This window comes from Xyrauchen texanus, chromosome 21 (assembly GCF_025860055.1).
Source record: "Xyrauchen texanus isolate HMW12.3.18 chromosome 21, RBS_HiC_50CHRs, whole genome shotgun sequence".
Taxonomy (NCBI): domain Eukaryota; kingdom Metazoa; phylum Chordata; class Actinopteri; order Cypriniformes; family Catostomidae; genus Xyrauchen; species Xyrauchen texanus.
This window is the reverse complement of record NC_068296.1, coordinates 17979984-18001708: the sequence shown is the minus strand read 5'-3', so window position 1 is coordinate 18001708 and position 21725 is coordinate 17979984. Positions and strand designations below refer to the sequence as shown.

Here is a 21725-nt window from a genome sequence, read left to right as displayed (position 1 = left end):
AACAATGTCATCCAGTGTTTTCTTTTGTACCGCAATTGTTGAATTTTGCCTAATGTTCTTTATGAGCCACATCAAGTTCAGCAAAACTTTGCTGCCCAGCATTAGTATCATCACAGAAGTGAACTTTGTTACATTTGCACATAACAGGGGAATAGTAGATCAGATTTATATCCGTTTTATGGTGAGCAAACCAATCAATCAAGATGCATGAATTGTGTAAAGTGTAAATAGGCCCTGAAGTAAAGTTTTTAGAAGCAAAAAAGTTGTCTGGGAGACTGATGATGTTACATGTTCATTTCTATTCTAAAAAAGAAAACAGCAAAGAGAATGAAAAGTGGTGTGGGAAGCATTTGGTTTTCAAGAGCTTTCTCCAGACTACTCTGCACTTCACTTTGCATCTGAAAAAACGGCTCTCCAAGAGAACTATGATCCCTGCTGTATTCTTTATCAGCCAGATCAAATAGTAATTTTACTTTAAAGTGCAAATGGAGCAGGCTGTATGAAATGGTGTTCTGAATATGCATGACCCTAGATGTATTGTGTGTGTCGTATCCTTGGTCCGCAGCATAATATACTCTTTCAGCCTGCATCCAATAAATGGAGCCCTCCCCTTCAGTCTGCACTGGCCAGCTCCCACCTCTTTTGTGTTCCCATCGTTTCCCTTTTAATCCGACTCTTAAGTGTCATTTGAGAGATTCGATAGGCTGAGAGTTTGTACCATACATCTATGTTGGCACTGATTTGGCCTGACTCAATCACTTTGTCAGCATGCTGTTAATCAGTGAAGGAAAGGACTTTTTTGCAAAGGAAGCGCAAAAAAAGGACTCTGCCATTTTTGTCACTGTTTTCTGGCAGATTGCTGGAATGCTCAAAGACAATGAGAAGATTCAGTCGAATCCCACCACTGCCCCTAGTGATGATGATTGTGAGATCAAGAAAATCAAGAAAGTAAGACATTTCATTTGAACTGCACAATGTCTCTGCACACACTCTCACATTGTATGTAGATACAGAGGCTGTTCCATTGTTCAAGATCCTCTCTGCTTTACTAAATACCCCATGAAATTAGTTCCATGTCTATATGCTATAGTACTCATTAAAGTTGACGAAATTCCCCAAAATTTAAATCACTCATTTATTCCAAACAAATTGCTTAAATTTAGATATGTTCCGGACACAAAGCTATTATGTGGCTTTAGAAGATATTTTTTAAATTTTTGGAGCTTAAAAGGATAATTCACCCAAAAATTATAAGTCTCTCATCATTTTCTCAACCTCATGCCATCCCAGATGTGTATGACTTTCTTCTGCTGAACACAAATGAAGAAGAGAAGAATATATCGGCTCTGTAGAATGCAAGTGAATGGTGACCAGAACTCAAAAAACTCAGAAAAAGAGATAATTTTCACTGTACATCTTGTCATTGCATTCTCTAGGCATGATCATGATTTCAAGCTCGATTCCACTTACTAGTGCTTGAAGCATGTGCAAAGCGCTAGTCATATGGATGGATTACTTTTATGCTGAGCTTTTGGAGTTCTACTCACATTCACTTGCATTGTATGGACCTACAGAGCTGAGATATTCTACTAAAAATCTTCGTTTTGTGTTCAGTAGAAGAAAGAAAGTCATACACATCTGGGATGGCATGAGGCTGAGTAAATGATGAGAGAATTTACGTTTTTGGGTGAACTAACCCTTTAACAGCTGTGGACACTATGAACTGTCATTGTATGGAAATGATCTGCATAAATATGCCTTTTCTTATTATGGAGACTTATTTCCTCCCTACAATACTGCTGCCTCAGGTTCAAAGCTTTCTGAGGGGCTGGATGTGCCGACGAAAGTGGAAGACCATCATTCAGGACTACATCCGTTCTCCACATGCGGAAAGCATGAGGAAGAGGAACCAGGTTGTTTTTAGCATGCTGGAGGCAGAGGCAGAGTATGTCCAACAGCTCCACATCCTCGTTAACAACTTCTTGAGACCGCTTCGCATGGCTGCCAGTTCCAAGAAACCGCCCATAACCCACGATGATGTCAGCAGCATATTCCTCAACAGGTAAACACCAGTTTCAGATAAAATTAACCCCTATGCTAAGCAGGCTTTATTTTTTTCTCTTTTTTGTGTGTAGGCCCAGAGGAAAGCAAAATCTCAAAATAAGATCTCTATAATATTTAAATTGTTTCACCTAGACAGCAGTGAGACTAAACAAAGAGTGAATGGAAATTTTACCTTAAACATTCTGCTACTTAGATGATTATCCTTAGAAATAGAGAGTAATCTCTCACGTTTATGCTGTAGAATTTCAGAACAGATGTCCGCAATGTCTCACTTTGATCTGAGATTTGCCAAGATACAAAAGTCTGCAAACAGAAGTCAGAGATGTCAATTTGAACTCAAACATTTCTCATCAAATTCTTCCTAGATCAAATTATATTAACTACATTTATTCTAAAGAATTTTAGGAGAAGCATCTGAGATAAAGATGATACTTAAATAAAGATATGAAAACGCAACCTTTAAGAAAAAAGTGTTTTTTTTTGTCCTTATTATTTTATAGGTTTCTGCTTAACTTAAACAATGGATTACTTACATTGGTGTTTATGCATGCTGTTTTTGTCTGCAGTGAAACCATAATGTTTCTACACCAGATATTCTATCAAGGGTTGAAAGCTCGGATAGCAAGCTGGCCAACATTAGTTTTGGGTGAGTGAACTGCCAAAGCAGGAGGCAACCAACAGCAAAGAACATTCTGTAGACTCCACAAATGGCAAGCTAGATTTTTTGAAAGGAGTGGCTGATCTGCAGTCCCAGACGCACTGACTTTGATCTTCTTCTATGTTCTTCAGCTGACCTCTTTGACATCCTGCTGCCGATGCTTAACATCTACCAGGAGTTTGTGCGTAATCACCAGTACAGTTTGCAGATCTTGGCCCACTGCAAGCAAAACCGTGACTTTGACAAGCTACTTAAACAGTATGAAGCCAAGCCTGACTGTGAAGAGCGCACCCTGGAGACCTTCCTCACCTACCCCATGTTCCAGGTGATTGTAATCTTCCACTCACACTCTCTTTCTTTCAATTTACAAAGTTATTATCAATGTATGAATCACAAGGTATTCTCTGATCTAGTAGACTAGTAGTTTATTTGTTTGTAGTCTCGACAGCAAAACAAAATAAAAAATTCATGAAATCTTTTCTATAGTTCAGTTTTCAAAAACAGAATCCACACCTATTCATGTGAAGTTTGAAATAAAATAAAAATCATATTTTAGTAAATGTGTTTCAGTCTGAACGATCAGATTTGATTTAAGTAGTTTTTTGTCATTCAAAATACATTTTGACTTTAGCTCCCAACACAAACACAGTTATAGCCTACATGAATTCACTCATTAATGCTCAGATGTGTCATTCACTATGTAATAAATGGTGAATTAATAAAGAAGTTAGTGGTTTCAGCAAATTTGTACAGTACACACCCTGCAGAAAAAACAGCATGCAGCACGTTCTGAATTCTGGTTTACAAAACAGGTTGCTGGTGTTCCAGAGAAGCGTTTTGACTTGCTTAACTTTTCTAGTTCATTAGCTAGACCAGCAACAAACCAGCATAAACCATCTTAATCCAGCATAGGAATTGCTTGCTGGTCTTTTCAACAGGTAGTATAGTAAGGCCTCTGACACTTAGAGAGTTTAACACCACACAGAGATGTCATTGACTTCACCATCTGAATGAATGGATCTGATCTTATTACTTGCCAAATGACAGTGCAGACAGTCAGTTCTAAAGTTCGAAATCAGATATATGTGCAGGTTGCCACAGTGTATGGTGTTACTGGTTTTACTCGGTACAAGTGACAACACTAGTGTGAAATTTTATACATCTCGAAACATCATGAAATGGAACTTCCAATATCAATAGCCTAACGAATAGAATAGGATAAATAGTTGCCTAATTAAGTTTCTGTTTCTGACCCATGATAAATTAATCTAAATAATGCACTGAAAGCCAGATGTTCTTTACCAACATAACAAATTACGTTTATTTGCAGGTAGCGAATATAATGTGCATGGTGGGTAACTGTATGACATCTCGGATTCGGAACAACACAAGAAATGCTGTTAGACTCACAGACACAAGCTTGAAGAAACACACGTTATTATATATTTAAGACCAGATGACAGAAAAGCCGTTTATGCACATGTCTGACGTGCTGATTGTTCGGAGGCGTGCAGTCTCGTGGAGTGCGTGTATGTAAAGGGCTCTCACTCTTTCTTTGTTTCAGTCTTCTGAAAATGTTTTGCAAGAATAGTATCGTCTGTGAGAATGCTGCAAATGACCTCAGACATCTCAGCTCAGGAGGTGCTTTTAGTTCAGTTCACTTTATTTCCACAGAGCAGTTTGTTGTGAGCACAATTCTGCAGGGTCACTTTATATAGAGCCTATACATCTGTGATTAAATCAAAGAATAATACAAAAAAACATTCACCTCAAACCATGATTTATATTTCAGTGATTATTATAATTATTATAATTAATTGTTTACATTTATAATTGTTTTTAGGTCTTGTATTATTGTAATATGTATTAGTAATTTTCCACCATTGTCATAGACAAATACTTGACCTACAGTAAATGGAAAGGTTATAAATGTTATTTTGTTTACCACTTCATTATTTTAATTTATTTTTAGATTCGTTTGAAGTGTAATTTGAATTTAGAAATGTCTTTTCAGTTTTAATTTTTTTATATAAATAAATTTAATTTACAATGCAAAATGGTATATATACAATAGTCACAGATCCCTCAGCCAGGGGTTGATGATGTAATTGGAAATTGAGATATATTTATAAAAAGATATATATATATATTTATTTATTTTTTTATTTTTTTTATAAAAATATTGTGAATGTATTTTTTGCATATCACCCAGCCCTATGAGGGAACAAAACAAATGTATCCACACATTCAAAGTCACTACCCTTCCGGAGCAGTTAAACTGGGTCCTGGAATTAAAGGTAATAAAACACCAACATTAAACCAGCAACAACCCAAAATAAGTGATGTATTTTCCCAGACAACGAAATACCCGACCGGTAGCCCGTGATGGAGAGAATGTGCAGATGAAGTAGGTTCGTTGTCAAAAGATGTTGCCCTGTTGAAAACAAACTGAAAATCTGTTGAAAAGCCATCTTTCAAAAGTTGAACAACACACATTTTAATTGCACTTCAGTTTTTTCAGTTTCATTTGAAATTTTAGACAAAAAAAATAAAGTTCAAAATTTGAAATCAAGTTTGCGTTCCTGTGTTGGTTATTGCTTAATGAAAATTACTCAATAGTACCACCTTGTGTCCAATCAGCAGAAATACCAGTGTTAGTTGGTTTGAACGTGAACATCGCACCGGTGTAGAAATTATGATACCGTGGCAAGTCTAGTGTGAACAGAGCCAGGTTGATGTAGAGTGATCCTTCATAATGGCAAGCTATGCCATTTTCATGAGATCTCCTTCAGCAAGGTCTACTTTGCAGACTGTTACTGGAGTGTTGTTTGGATTTCCATAGGTATGCATGACTAAGAGTGGATATGCAGCAGTCTGACATTATGTCTCTGTGTGTCTCTTGTCTGGCAGATCCCCCGTTACATACTGACCCTCCATGAGCTGTTAGCACATACACCGCACGAGCATGTGGAGAGGAACAGCTTGGATTATGCCAAGTCAAAGCTGGAGGAGCTTTCCAGGTGCATCAACATACCTCTCCATGTCTTCAGCACACCTATCCATCACCATGTGTCAATATACATAATTTACTTCTACTCATCACACAATGGGCCTCATTGAAAAACAGAATGACCATTGACAAACCATTCTTGTTGCAGTTGTTTTCGATGCAAAAAATTACTTAAGGATGGTTTTATCAATCATGTACACACAAATCTGTTCTGCTCAATACATATGGTCATCAACCACAGTAAATTGTCAAATCAGATAAGGTACTCTGTGACATATCTTAAAGGGGAAGTTTATGAATTCTGAACTACTAACGACAACTTTTATGAGGAATTGACGGGACCACCTGTTTGACAAAACAATGGTAGATGGGAAGTGTGTGAAAATTGTTTGAATACAGTCATTTATTTGGCAATGATTGGTGTCACTGGTGTTACAGAAATGAAAAACTTCACCTTTAAGCATATAGATCACATGTAAATAACACAGGAAATTCTGCATGTGACAACTTTGCCTGTGAGTACTAAATTACTATTCCTGCACAGAATCATGCACGATGAAGTAAGCGAGACAGAGAACATTAGGAAGAACCTCGCCATCGAGCGTATGATCGTGGAGGGCTGTGAGATCCTCCTAGACACCAGCCAGACCTTTGTCCGACAAGGTAAACTCCCCACACACTCCCAATACACACACACAAATGCTGCAAAAAGGGTCCATAGATCCCTGAAAAGAAGGTTGGATTCTCCTTCCCTTTTGTACTTTTCTGCAAACTGTCACTCTTATCACCTGTTATTGTCAAGCCCCCCATCTCCCCATTCTCCCGTTCCCACTCCAAGGATTTTCTGGGCTGTCCTCTTTTCCCTGCCAACACCACAAAGCAGAGTGTTGACTCAAAGGATTGGGTCTTTGGAGACTAGCAGGATTAGGGCAATCCTGCTAGTCTCAGTAGAGCACTGTGTGTTCAAAGAACAGACAAACTCTTTCATTTCCAAGTGTAATCATTTTCTTACCAGTCAACCTGATGTTGAGCCTGGGATCGGAAATGTCAGTGATACACCGCAGGATAGGAAGGCATGAGGATACATCTGATAAGAACATATTTGAATCCAATACTTGCCATCCATTGTTTTACTTTACCTGCAGATCTAATGCACTCTTCCTCCATATCTCACGCCCCTTCTTGTCTCTCAGGATCTCTGATCCAAGTGCCCATGAGTGAGAAGGGTAAGATCACCCGTGGTCGTCTGGGCTCTCTCTCACTGAAGAAGGAGGGTGAGAGGCAGTGTTTCCTCTTCTCCAAACATCTGATTATCTGCACTAGAGGTTCTGGAGGAAAACTGCATCTCACCAAGGTGAAGCCTCATCATGCCCTAGGACTTCATACACATATCCAACTACATACTAGGGCTGGACAGTAAGACAATATAATCTGTGTGATGGTAGAAATGTGTCAGCTACTATCATTAGGCAGGACTTCGTTACATTATGTAGAGAGAGAATGTATTTTTTGCTTGGAGTAATACAATACAGCAAAAATACAGATTGGGATGTGTCCCAAACAAGTCAAGATTAGGAAGAACTTGTTATTAATGTGTGTTGTGTCAAACAGAGTTTGTTTGTAGTTAAGCTCAAAGTATACATCAGTCAGATGCGACGCGTGACGCAAATCACGTCATCAGAGGAGTGCTCGAGTATTGAACGTGCGCAGCCTGATTTTTGTAACTGCGTGTCTTTGAACACGCAGAATGCACATGTGCTTCGAGATATTTGCAGTTATTAGTGGGTCCACAAGTTGGCAACACTTACATTTAAGCCATTGCTGTCACAAAGAGCTGCTAGAAGAAGATGTAAATGCCTCTAAACATCAGGAGATGAAGATAAAAACAATATTCAATTACACTTAATGTGTTATTAATGATACTATCTTTTGTTTTTGCTTGCATCAAGATCCAAATAAAAAGAGATGATAAACTAAATTAAGTACTTTTAATTTGTGAGATATTTAATTCACTTGAATATCCAAAAATATGCAGTACAGTGATATACAATTTTGGTCTTACTGCCCACCCCTACATACATAGACTTTGCCATTACTGGCCAATACAAAACTTTCTCTTTATGGGATTTGACGGTATTTTGGAAAAGTAAAATAAATTGAAACAATTATTTCAAATATTTGCATTTGTTTTGTATTTTACAAATATCTATTTGTAATGTAGTGTATTACTTTGTGATATCATATTAAAAATGCTGAATGTGTGCTGTCACAGCACTAAGCAAAATATCTCAACTTACTCTTAGACATGAAGTCTACCATCAACTCATTGTTGTGTAAAATAATGCAGATGCAAGCTTTTTCTCAGAAATGCAAACTGAACAAATATGGAAAAAGAGATGTTATCTACAACTTTCCTTCATTTCTCAGAGGAAGACTTTTTAATGTAATGGGACGCTTGTTAAACCAATGAGATCTTATGTTGTGCACAGGAAATGGTGATTACCACATTCAGCTGACTGTAATTGTATCGTGTTCAATAAGCCAGTATTGCTGCTGGTCTTTGGGGAAATTCAAAAAGGAGATCCTCACAGTAATCACAGTTTTAGTACATCTGGTATTGATTATTTGATAGTGGTAGATTCTCAGAGCATGTCTCACTGTTGCTTGTCTTCTAATGGCAGAATGGAGTGGTATCACTCATCGACTGCACACTGATAGAGGAGCCAGAGGGCACGGATGATGAGTGTATGTAAACATTTTTATTTCCTACACTTGCTTTTGACTTTATAACTGTGAACAGTGGTTAATTTGGCCAGATCTGGAATGGAACGGCTTATTGACAGTTTATTTGTTGATCCGTTCCATTTACTCTGATCCAGGTTTTGTTTCACCCTATACACAATATTTTTCCCCCATTTTGCATGTGTACTTGCTCAAAATAACTTGAAAGTTCATTACATTAAGCATTATGCTTCATTCTAATCATATTTTTCTCAGATGCACATTCCGCCTTGCTTTGCAGACGACTTTTTATTCCAGATAAATCACAAAATAAAATGTGACCAAATATGGCATAATTTCTGAAATATACAGTTCTGTGCCAAATTTTTAGGCAGTTGTGAAAAATTATGCATATTGAGGATGTCGTCAAAAAGAATACCATCATTTATGCATTAACATCATACAAAGTCCAGTAAACATAAACAAATCTAAATCTACATTTAATGTGACCACCTTTGCCTTCAAGACAGCACCAATTCTCTTAGGTCCACCTGGACACAGTTTTTCTTGCTTGTTGGTAGATATGATGTTCCAAGTGTCTTGGAGAATTTGCCAGTTTTTCTATGTATTTAGTCTGTAACTATTGCTTCAGTCTCTTCATATAATCCCAGATGGATTTTATCATCAGCATTATACAGCATATACAGCATTATAACATCAGATGTAAATGAGATGTATAGATAATAATATACTTCCAGTGACTGAGAGACATGACAAAACTTTAAATTTAACTGGGTTGGGATCATGACTATGCAAATACCCTTACTGATTTGAGTCTGGAAAATATCTGATCACAAATCACAAAAAGATACCTGTACTACAGATTTATTCCTGAGGATCACTAGTTCTTTTTCTCTTCAGCCAAGTCAGACAAGAGCGGTCAGGACATGGAGCACCTGGATTTTAAGATTGTGGTGGAGCCCAAAGACAGCCAGTCCTTCACCATCATCCTGGTGGCCTCCTCACGGCAAGAGAAGTCAGCCTGGACCAGTGACATCAGCCAGGCATGTTTGCTCACGTCAGCCGTGGGGCAAGACCTTTGCCTTTTACTCACCTCCTGTGGTTTACATGCAGTCCTCATGCTCGCTCTCTCTCTCTCTTTCGCTCTTTCTCTCTCTCTCTTCCTCTCTTTACTACAGTGCATAGATAATATTCGTTGTAATGGACTGATGATGAACGCCTTTGAGGAGAACTCTAAAGTCACTGTGCCCCAGATGATCAAGTAAGCACTACATCACAAGATTGGTAGTTTAACAGTTGTTTTACACAACATTTACTAAAAATTCACCCCAAAAATATTGGAAAACAGAAAATGGGCACTATCCATTGACCATTGGTTGATTGTGGTACTGACTTTAGTTGGAACGACCACTTGTTTTCTGCTTATCAACCAATCAGCTGCTATTGGCCGATAATCACAAAATGACCAAATATTGACTGAGTAGGACTAATTATTACAAAGCCTTTGTTTGTAAGCCATTTTGAATGTTATTTTTACAACGTTTAAACTGGTGTTGTAATTTATTTCAATAATGATTATAAAACCAAAAGCCATGGTATTTAAATATGTAAATCATGTCTGTTTACCTGTGTTTCTCATGTTTAGGTCTGATGCCAGTCTGTACTGTGACGATGTGGACATCCGCTTCAGTAAGATGATGAACTCATGCAAGGTGTTGCAGATCCGCTACGCAAGTGTGGAGCGCCTGCTGGAGAGGTTGACTGACCTGCGCTTCCTCTCCATCGACTTCCTCAACACCTTCCTGCACTCCTACCGTGTCTTCACCAGCGCAGACGTAGTGCTCGACAAACTCATCACTATATACAAGAGGCCCATCAGTGCCATACCAGCCCGGTGAGCCATGCAGACATTTTTTAAATTCAAAGAAAAGATTATTGAAGTTTTTGTGATGGGAAATCTGATCAGCTCGGTATGCCCGACAGCAAACATCCTGCATTTCTTATGTCATGTGCATAGTAGCGCATGGCAAGAGAGCTGCTTTCAGCTCAGTTTGATATCTGGAATACTGATTAATTTAAATGTAACTAGGGAACGGTCCCTGATCTATATTCTTGGATTCTTTGTGACCACATGTCTAAGATACAAGGCTTTAGGCTTACAACACACCTCTGTTTCTCTTACAATCTGTCTGCGGCCATATGTCATGATATGCATTTGTCCATCATAGATCCATTCAGTTTGATTTGCACATGCCTTATTTAAAGGAAAAGTTCACCTAAAATTGAAAATGTTGTCATCAATTACTCACCATCATGTTCTTCTAAAAGTATGACTTTCTTTCCTATGTGGAACACACAAAGAGATTTTTGGCAGCATGTTAACCACAGTCCATTCACACATTGTATGCAAAAATGGTACAATGAAAGTGAATGGCGACTGAGGCCAACATTTTATATCTTCTTTTGTGTTCCACAGAAGAAAGTAATATGAGTTTGGAACAACATAAGGGTTAGTAAGTGATGACAAAATTTTTCTTTTTGGGTGAACTATCTGGTAAAACCTTTACGCTAAAACAGGGGTTTTCAAATTGGGTGAAAGTGAGCCACCCCCTTTAGAACTCACCCCAAACACACACACATTCTTTTTTTATTAAGATAAACGTTTTTATTAAGCTATCAACATTCTAAATTTTAAATTCAGTTTCATTTTGAAATAGGTTATATTTTTTCAAAACATTTCAAACACATTTGTCTTTCTTTTTAAAACATGTTTTGAACAAATATTTTGCAACACACTTTTACCACATTCAAGCAATTGGGAAACTGTTAAAATTATCCTTCTGAACAGAATTTTCCACAGTCAAAAAACTAAAAGTATTCTCAACAGCCCTATAACCAAAGAGCCAACAAAATCAGACATAGAACGAAATCAGCACAATGGCCAGCTCTATTTTCTGATCACTGAACAGATAACCCTCGATTTTCAAATAACTAAACTAGAAACATGTTCTTTGACAGCCACAGGCTACTAACGTTATATCAATTAAATAAGAGCTATTTTGGAGATTTTAGGCTACGTAAGCCAATTCAACTTTGAAAACATCAACATCAGACATCAAACAACATCAGCTATGGACAGTGCTGTTTTGTCACATTATCAAATGCGTAAAAATCACTTCCATATAGGTCTACGTTAAGAAAAAAGAAAAGAAAAGAAAAGAATCTGATTGCTGATTTTGCCTCATCATTTTCATCGCCCCTACATCAGTGGGAACAATGAGTCCGAATTTTTGATGCGCACAGGTGATCGAAGCGGGGCTGCACGGTAGAAAAGAATAAACGTAAATCATCCTCCACCTTGATCAGTATTTGCTTTTAAGCAAGGTCAATGCGAAAATCCGCACTCACATAAGTGGAGGTGAAGGGGATGAGGACATTCATAGCCTTTCGAGAGAGGTGGGGAAACTCAGTTCTATACGTAAAGCAACGCGATATGATGCTTCAGTTGTCTTAGTGTTAACAGAGCTAAAAGTCTGGATTACTCTCTTTTGTGTTTGTAATTCTTTCAGCCTTCTGTCCAAAAATTCCAGTGGCTTGGCCACCAGACTAGCGCTTGGCCTCAATGTGACGCTGGAGCTTACAGGGACTCATACTATCATTTGCTAGCACCTCTTTGCAAATAACACACTGGCAGCGGTGTATCATGGAGACCCATGAAAATCCCAAATATTCGTGATCTTACTTCCTCTGTTATTTTGCTTGGCCCAGAATCTGCCTCCTCTCCTGTAGACTTTTGTATTGTAGACTCTACAAAGTGATCCATTTTGCAACACGCATATGCATAACACACACTTTAACATGCAAGCTAGCAGGACAGATGTGTACAGACGTGAACGTTATGTTTTTTTTTCCCACTCTGCGCCTCCCCTGGGGCTCTCTGGCACCCCCAAGGTAGGCACGCCTCACCAATTGAAAACCTCTGTGCTAAAACATATATTACCTAACATAACATTGCTATGCAGCAAAAATAACGATCCGCTAAGGGTGCTGAGCATTGATATAGTGAATATAGCTGCTACTATATCATTTATTTTAGAAAAGCTGGAATATTGTATTGGCCTTTATCTCACTTCGCACAGCGGAAGCTTCGAGTTGTAGCATTAAATAATTGTCGCCGCTGTCTGTTTCAATGGTAGTGTCCATAGTGTGGAATTGTTATGGTCTATTTATGTACAATTCATCTCAAGTACTTCATCTCAACAAACCATGTTTCATGTTATTCAATGCATTTAAAAGAAGACTATAGATGTGAGTAGACAGCACTTTGCAGAGTATAACTACTTTGTTTTAGTTTGTTTTTGAAAAATGCAATAATATAGTTCAAACAAAAGTACATGTACACATTAAAGAGCCTTAGAACAAGACAGGGGTTTACAGTATGTTACAAAAAAACTTACATTTCATATAAAGATTGTACAGATTATGAGCAATTATAATGATCATATTGCTTTTATGTACCTACTTTAAAATATAACCTACAGGTATAAGATCCATTTAAAAATATTTAAATAAAGGAACATCTCTAGTCTGATTACAGGAAATAACTGGTTTAATTATTGAAATATCCTTGAGGTTTCAATGCAATGATTGGGGAAGCATTTACTTACAAGCAAATGCAATCTTGAGATGTAAATGCAATATAAATAAAGAAAAAACAAATAGAGATGAAAATGTCACAATGTCCACAACTACAATGTATTTAAAATACAAATGGGAGATTAACATGCAACAGTAGTGAAAACAATCAAATTTAGAGAATTAAAGCAGTTTTTATTTCTTTTTTTCCAATATGGAATCCCCAATTTCCAATGCGCTCTAAGTCCTTGTGGTGGCGTAGGGACTCTGAGACGTCAATCCGGTTATCTTATAATTTGGCTTGTTGTGGGCGTTATCGTGGAAACATAGCTTGTGTGGAGGCTTCACACTATTTTCCGCAGAATCCACGCACAACAAAACACGCGCTCCACAGAGAGCGGGAACCATGTTATAGCGACCTAGAGGAGGTTACCCCATGTGACTCTACCCTCCCTAGCAACCGGCCAATTTGGTTGCTTAGGAGACCTGGCTGGAGTCACTCAGCACACCCTGGATTCGACCTTGCAACTCCACGGGTGGTAGTCAGCATCTTTACTCGCTGAGCTACCCAGGTCCCCCAGACTTGAGCATTTGAATCCCCTAGGAGTAACCTGAACAGGGATCAGTTCCTCATGAACCCAGAAACACTTCGCCCTAACACTCGTATCCCTCATATACTGTTGTACATTGAAATGGGAGTTGACATACATTGTGAAGTGCTGTGTTAAAAATAATTAAACTGTTGGTGTTTATTGTTAAGTGTATCTAAGTTAGTATAATTTATTTTTAAAAACTGGCAATCGTCCATGAACATAAATATACGAGGATGTTTGATGACGCTACTATTCGGAGCTGGATGTGACGACACGCAGAATGTGATAAAGGTCTAGTGACCGATCAACATCCAGGACCTGATCTGTTTTATAACTAACATGTTTGAAACAGAACAATAGGAACACAATAATCTCTCACTGTTACTGGTTGAGGACAATTTATTGTTAATTTGTGCTGTTTTGATTGTGAATATTGCTGTGCAGTTTTTTTATTTACAGTGATTCTAAATAAGCATTTTACTAAAGTAAAATGGAGAAAGGCTCATTGGTCAAAGCATATTCTCATCTTGCTGTGCTCTATAGATGCCTCCTGGATGGTCTTGGTACACATATGTAAATACACATACTTCAAGCCCTTAGCAGCAGGGCTTTGCTGGCTGTTTGTGTGTTAGAGAGAGAGGGCAGAACATATGGTTTGGTGAGACAGGAGAGAGGTCACACTAGTGTTTGTCACCCTATAGTGAGAGTGAGTGTGTGTTTGTGTGTAACAGATAAAAGGAGAGAAAAGTGTATTATAGCAATGCTGAACTGGAGAGAAGAGATCCAAAGGGGAAGGGAGTGAAATGTGCTGGAGTTGGTTAAGGCTTGTGAGAGGTCACGCTAATATGTGTTACCCTGGTCTATGTATGTGTGTGTGTGTTCTGCTGGAAACAGCAGTAATTGGGCACTGTTGCCTCGCTTGCGTGCCTGCCTGACTGAAGCATCTCATCGGGGCTCTGTCGCTATCACCTTAGCAACTGTCCACTCTGCTGCAGGACCCCACCCTCCACCCATGCCGTATCTGCAAGATAAAATATTTAATGTGCACGTTTTGCAGCCAGAGCTTCCCAACCCCTCTCTCTATTATTTTTGTCTCTCTCGGTCTTTCATTCTCTGTCTCTCTCTCTTTTCCCCTCCTCCCCACTCTCCCTCCTTCTGTTGGCTCTGAAGACAGAGATCCAGGCGAATCAGTAAGAGCTGGGGACCTCCCACACACCCACAGCCTGTAGAACCCACTCTCCCTGGGCAGACTGCAAGGATGTGAAGCCTCCCCAGACCTCCCCCGCTCAGATGCCCTGCCTCAGCTCAAACGGTCACCCAGACTGTCATAAGAGGGGCTATTTCTGTTCAGGCATGACGTGTAGGGGTGTCTCGATGTGTGGGAAAGCTTCTCTGCAGCGCTCTCCAACCTTATAGAGAGATGTGAAGAGTAGGCTGTTTAGAATCCATAGAGACAATTTTCTCTGTCAGTGAATATACCAGCTCAAAACATAATGAATTATCAACTAAATCATAAGCTGCAATGAGAGGTTGATGCATAACTCAAGGCCAATATCTAACTTTATGTTATTTTGTGTAGGTTAGTGATGTGGCATCAGATGTTTTCTGAATCTGTGCTAATCTCCCCCAATAAGGACAATTTTGTAATCATTTACTCACCATATTGTGTATCCAAACCTGTATGACTTTCTTCCGTGTAATACAAAAGGTGATTTTTGGCAGATTGTTCAGACTGATCACTCTGTGCATTCTGTTGTCAAATGTTCTGCTGCTAAAATCGGTCTTTGCTTGGCAAATTTCGAACCACTGTCCCCAGTGGCCAAAGCTGCAAGAGTTTTTGACCAGTTTCTTGGTGCAATATCCAAAGAGTGGCACCAAAAGTAAGTTGTACATTCAGTGAATAATGTAATACACCCCCTAACCAAAACCTAAACCTAATTTTCAATAAAGTAAAAATATAATTTTAAAACAAAAATGCCACCTCAGAATCGCTCTAACCATTTTTACGTGAACATGATTTTTTCCAGGATTTCAGGGAACCTGAATTTATATTTTGGAGATTGCATGCATAATCAATGCATAATCAATAGCCACACGGAAAAGTGAGGATCTTTGAATTGATGCAAAAATGTCTGATAGGGGAGGATGCTTTTTAGTATTTTGGCAGAATGTATAAGCTTTCCCCTTATCTATAAAATCATTAGAAATGATAGGATGACTGCCATTGAACATTGAAATCCACTGCTTCCTTTTACGCAGATCTTGGAGACCAGGGGTGCCCACACTTTTTTGTGTGATGATCTACTTTTAAATGACCAACTCAATACGATCTACCAACTAAAAAAACACAGTTTCATTTAAAATAAGAAAATGCTTGTTGGGACTACTGCATGTATCCCTATATGGAATTCATCTTATAATTAATAAAAAAATATATAATAATGTTCAATGTTGATATCATTCAGTTTTAAAACTAAACCCAAAACATCTACAGCACAATAGATTACAATAGCCAGGGCATTTACCTTATTCTGATGATGAGTAAATATTGATTTGTTTATTTAGTTGCCATGACAAGTCCTAGGACTTCCAAGGACTTCTGAGAACAATTGCGATGCTACCACTGATCTATATATATAACAATAATATATATAGATCAGTGGATGCTACTGCCCGTATTAGGCAAAACTGAATGGAATCAGACAGTTTTGCCTAATCCAGGCAATAGCATCGCAATTTCACGCTCTGTTCTCAGAAGTACTTGGAAGGTTGACAACCTAGTTGTCATGGCAACTGAATAAACAAAACCTCGCCTGGTCAATATTTACTCATCAAGTGCAAGTTAGACAGAAACTAAAAGAAGGAAAGACATTATATTTATTTTTATAAAAATTTAACGAAAGTGCATTTCAATTTTGTGCGATCTACCAGCATTGCCTTTGCAATCGACTGGTAGATCGCGATAGACGTATTGGGCACCCCTGTTGTAGACGATGCTCTAGCATTCGTTATGGTCATAATAACACTGTCGAGTTCACCAGTTGCATTCAATTTGAACCACTCACGTACCAGGCCCACAGTGCCAAGCGTTCTGGATGAGGATGAAAAGTCTCTCCCTGAATTTTAGAGTACATGAAAATTCGAAGCAGCATGTCGATTTCCTGTGCAATCTCACAGCCTCAGTCACCATTCATGTTCATTGAATAGGAAAAATGAGCAATGTCAACATTCTTTATAATGCTGCTCTTTAGTTCCATGAAATAAAGAAAGTTTTTTAAAATGTCAGGAGGGTGAATAAATTATGACTGAATGAAATCTTTTGTTGAACTCACCCTTTAAGAAATACCTTCTATCCAAGCATAAAATGCAGAGACAACTCATTGAGCACTTTATTAGGAACACCTTTACACCTACATATTCATGCCATTATCTAATCAGCCAATTGTGTAGCAGCAGTGCAATGCATAAAATCATTCAGATACGGGTCAGGAGCTTCAGTTAAAGTTCAGATCAACCATCAGAATGGGGAACATTTTGGAATTTCTCAGTAATTCTGACCGTAGCATGATTGTTGGTGCCAGACAGGCTGGTTTGAGTATTTCTGTAACTGTTGATCTCCTGGGATTTTCACGCACAACAGTCTATAGTGTTTACTCAGAATGGTGCCCAAAACAAAAAACATCCAGTGAGTGGCAGTACTGTGGACGGAAATGCCTTGTTGATGAGAGAGGTCAACAGAGAATGGCCAGACTGGTTCGAGCTGACAGAAAGGCTACGGTAACTCAGCTAACTTGATGCTGATGGGCTACAACTACAGAAGACCACGTCGGACACTTTATTAGGACCATATTGTTCTTAATAAAGTGCTCAGTGAGTGTATATGCCACTTTTTAAACTATCAAAACCTGTTTGAATTTTTGTGACCAATCTGACACAGCAAAATTGGCTCAACTAAGGCTGTGAGTTAAGGAGAGAGAAACTATCTGTATGGGGACCCGTGGCAGATAAGGGGAGTAACTGTACTGTATTGGGAAAAGTAATTATTTTTGCAAATCCAGTTGGTGACAAAAAATTACACACTTAACCTTTGAATTCAAATTTCTGAATTCAACAAATTTTTGAATTCAAAAATTGTATTTCCTTATCTTTGATAGTCCAAATCCTCTCTGAACTTGTATTTCCCCTTCAAATGTCATAATGTCAGTGTCTAACACCCTTAAGAGGTTTTAATCAATAGAAAATGTATAACACGGTAATTAAACAAACCCTCCCTCCTGCACTTTCCAACACACAGATCCCTGGAGCTGTTTTTTGCCAGCAGCCAGAACAACAAGCTCCTCTATGGAGAGCCTCCTAAGTCACCCCGTGCCAGCCGCAAGTTTTCCTCCCCTCCCCCACTGGCCATCACCAAGACCTCATCACCTAACCGCCGGCGCAAACTCTCCCTCAACATCCCCATCATCACTGGTGGGAAGGCTCTGGACCTAGCTGCCCTTAGCTGTTCCTCCAATGGCTATGCAAGCATGTACTCCACCATGTCCCCTTTCAGCAAGACCACACTGGACATCAACAAACTATATGTTTCCAGCCCTATCACCAGCAAGATCCCTGATGAGGGTGAGGGCAAGACAGAAAAGGCTGATGAGCTGTCTCTGTGCAAACAGGGTGAGATTTGATCTTCACTGTACATAATAATGCAAACTAGGATGGATACATAGAATATTTGCGATTTATTCGCATTGGCTTTGCTGGCAATAGAAAATTATATTACACAACATATCGCAATGATAATAATGTGCTTCTTATATGGCTGTTGAGTTTCCTAAAGAGTGTGTCATTAGATTAGTTTTGTGATCCTTCCTTGTCTTGTGACCCATGAATATGAAAAATATTAACACAGAGATGTTTCAATAGCATCTCTGATTTAAACTTCAGTAGCATGATGTCAGAGTTGGTATGTTCCAGATTATTTCTAGATTTTAACTGTGTTTTAGTTATTATATTATGTATTTTGAATCTAATCGAATTTTGAATTAACAATGGCTGTATAGTTGAAATAATGTTTCCTCAGACTAAAAATAATAACTAATTCAAAGGTGCATTCAGTAAGTTTTTACTAATTAAAAAAGGCAGTACAATACAATCGTCCAGAGTCGAGGCTGCTTTTATCAAAGTCCAGAGCGAAACAATACACAAATACTCATTTGGATTAAATCCAAGAATGTCCATAATAGAGATGCATGCATTATGAGATGGAGAAAATACAGACTAAAAGTACATAAGAAACATAAGAAGATAAACTAACATATTCAGTGTGAAGTGGCAGCACTTAGTAAACAAACTTCCGGTATCTAGGACGATAAGTGTCAGTATAGAGTCCAAAACCACAAGTACTACTGAGTCCGATGGGATGAGTAAGAGCCAGCTAAAAACTATTGGTTACTTACATATCCCCAGTCATCAGAAGCCCTATTACATTACGCCAGCCCTTATTGGCTGGCAGACGTAATGCTCGTGTCTAGGAGTGTCTCTGCTTCCCAGTGTAAAAGGAGCAACACAGTGTCACTTCATTATTCAAAACAAGCACATCTCTTCCTCGCTTCAAACTGCAAGAAGAGAGATCTGGTGAGACACCTCACTTAATGCTATTAGAGAACCGTGGTTTGCTCTTTCAAGCTTAAGTTTTGGTGTCTAACTGTGGGATATCCTGACTCCAATATTGCCAGATATTGCCTGTTTGGGAACCTTATGCCCACCAAAATGACATTAAATCCAGGTCTGAAAGAGTCCCAGCGGACTCAAGAACCTACACTCAGAAGAGCATGCTAATATATTTACAGTAACATCCAACTTATAGAACCTTGCAAATGTGTGAGGTGAAGACAAGCTTGCCACTTCACAAACATCCTGTATCGTAACCCCCTTAAAGAGAGCCCATGATGTAGACATTCCTCTTGTGCATGTAAACCAGATGGGACCATAAAACCCTTCCTAGAATATGCCAAAGAAATCGCTTCCACTTTCCAATGCGAAAGCCACTGTGATTGGTTTCCCCATGCATGGGTTCGCCCAATCCAGTGAAGCAAAATGTGGCAGACAAAAAGCCCTAAGTTCAAAAGGAACAACGGACTGAATGACCTTGGGCATAAATACATGGTTTGGACGTAATATAACTCCTGCTTCCCCTGGCATAAATTATGCATTCATTTAGTTTGAAATGCGTTTAGCTTAAGCCAAGGCTTACAATAGTGCCATCTTCAACAACCATATTTTAAAATCAACTTTGTCCAGTGGCTCAATTGGAGACATCGAAATAGCTTCAAGCACCATAGCTAAGTCACATGAGGGAGAAAGCGGTTTTGAGAATAATAGAGCACGACACACACCTTTCATAATACTAAAGGCAGCAACACACTAAAGAATGTGGCCCTACAGCTTTCCCCTTATCTATAAAATCATTAGAAATGATAGGATGACTGCAACTGAACATTGAAATCCACTGCTTCCTTTTACACAGATCTTGTAGACGATGCTCTAGCATTCGTTATGGTCATAATAACACTGTCGAGTTCACTAGTTGCATTCAATTTGAACCACTCACGGGCCAGGCCCACAGTACCAAGCACTCTGGATGAGGATGAAAAATCTGTCCATGCATTTGCTACAGCAGAACTCTTCATAGCGGAAGAGGCCACGAATGTTCGTATAGCATATGTATGATCTCCGCCAGCCAACGAAGAGCTATTTATAACATTCTCAATCCCTTCTCTCTCACTGGAGAGGGTTGGAGATATCAACTCTATCAGAGGAAAGAATAAAGAAGAATATGAGGCCATTCGTGCACCAGCGTATCTTTTCCCAACAGTGCGCTCTGATCCTTTAGAGAAAAGAACAGAGGACACTGGCCGTTTTCCTGAGACACAAACAGATCCACAGTTGCCTTGCCAAATCTGTTACAGATCTGCTCGACTGCTTCTCTGTTCAATCTCCACTCCCCTTGAAGAGGATTGGCCCTCAATAGTAAATCTACACCCGGTTCACAATTCCCTGTATGTGCGTTGCTCTCAGGCACAAGAATTGGTCATTGCACTATAGAATCAGTTTGCATGCCAACGTGTGCAAAAGGAGTGACCTGAGACCTCCTTGCTGTTTTATGTACTCTACTACTGTTGTATTGTCTGTTCTCATGAGGTCTTGATGCCCCCTCAAAAAGGGGAGCAAATGCTTCAGATTTAGGAAAACCACCAACATTTTCATATAATTTATATGGTGATTGGTGAGATCTCTCGTTTATTATTCTGCCTTCGTACACCACACCTTGGAATGCAAACCTCAGCAATTTTTGTGTGGGGTGTGCTGAGTGACTCCAGCCAGGTCTCCTAAGCAACCAAATTGGCCCGGTTGCTAGGGAGGGTAGAGTCACATGGGGTAACCTCCTCGTGGTCACTATAATGTGGTTCTCGCTCTCAGTGGGGCACGTGGTGAGTTGAGCGTGGATGCCACGGAGAATAGAGTGAAGCCTCCACGCATGCTTTGTCTCCACGGTAACGTGCTCAACAAGCCACGTGATAAGATGCATGGATTGACTGTCTCAGACGTGGAGGCAACTGAGATTCGTCCTCCACCACACGGACTGAGGTGAGTCACTACACCACCATGAGGACTTGGGAATTGGGCATTCCAAATTGGGGAGAAAAAAATCTAATAAAAAATAAATATGTTTGAATGAATGAGCATTCTGAACTTGTACTTGCTTAAATACTTGTTCAGCGCACGTAGATCTAGGAAGTAGGAAGTATCTTAAGTAAAAACCACTCTGGCTTTTTTCGGGAGGAAAACCACCCTTATTGCTTTCTTGTTCAGCAGAGAGGAAATGTTCTCCTGAAGAACATGAGCTGATGCCCCCTTTCCCTGAAATTGAATTATTCCTCAATATTGGGGGGGGAGGGTAAACTGCAGTCTGTACCGGTATTTTATCAATCTCAACACCCAGCGGGACACACTTGCCAATTGTTTATATGTA

General features: G+C 39.1%; 1 protein-coding gene across 2 annotated transcripts in view; it reads left to right on the top strand.

Moving 5' to 3' along the window:
* The window catches only part of rasgrf1 (Ras protein specific guanine nucleotide releasing factor 1), a 63956-nt gene that overhangs the window by 23891 nt on the left and 18340 nt on the right, over positions 1–21725 (top strand). For both annotated transcript variants that reach the window (XM_052152988.1, XM_052152987.1), the window contains exons 4-15: positions 856–948; positions 1809–2062; positions 2631–2710; positions 2854–3047; positions 5633–5742; positions 6277–6395; positions 6926–7086; positions 8414–8477; positions 9375–9517; positions 9653–9735; positions 10120–10368; positions 17997–18367. In XM_052152988.1, the coding sequence (XP_052008948.1) occupies positions 856–948; positions 1809–2062; positions 2631–2710; positions 2854–3047; positions 5633–5742; positions 6277–6395; positions 6926–7086; positions 8414–8477; positions 9375–9517; positions 9653–9735; positions 10120–10368; positions 17997–18367 (1921 nt within the window). The remainder of the gene's footprint in view (positions 1–855; positions 949–1808; positions 2063–2630; positions 2711–2853; positions 3048–5632; positions 5743–6276; positions 6396–6925; positions 7087–8413; positions 8478–9374; positions 9518–9652; positions 9736–10119; positions 10369–17996; positions 18368–21725) is intronic.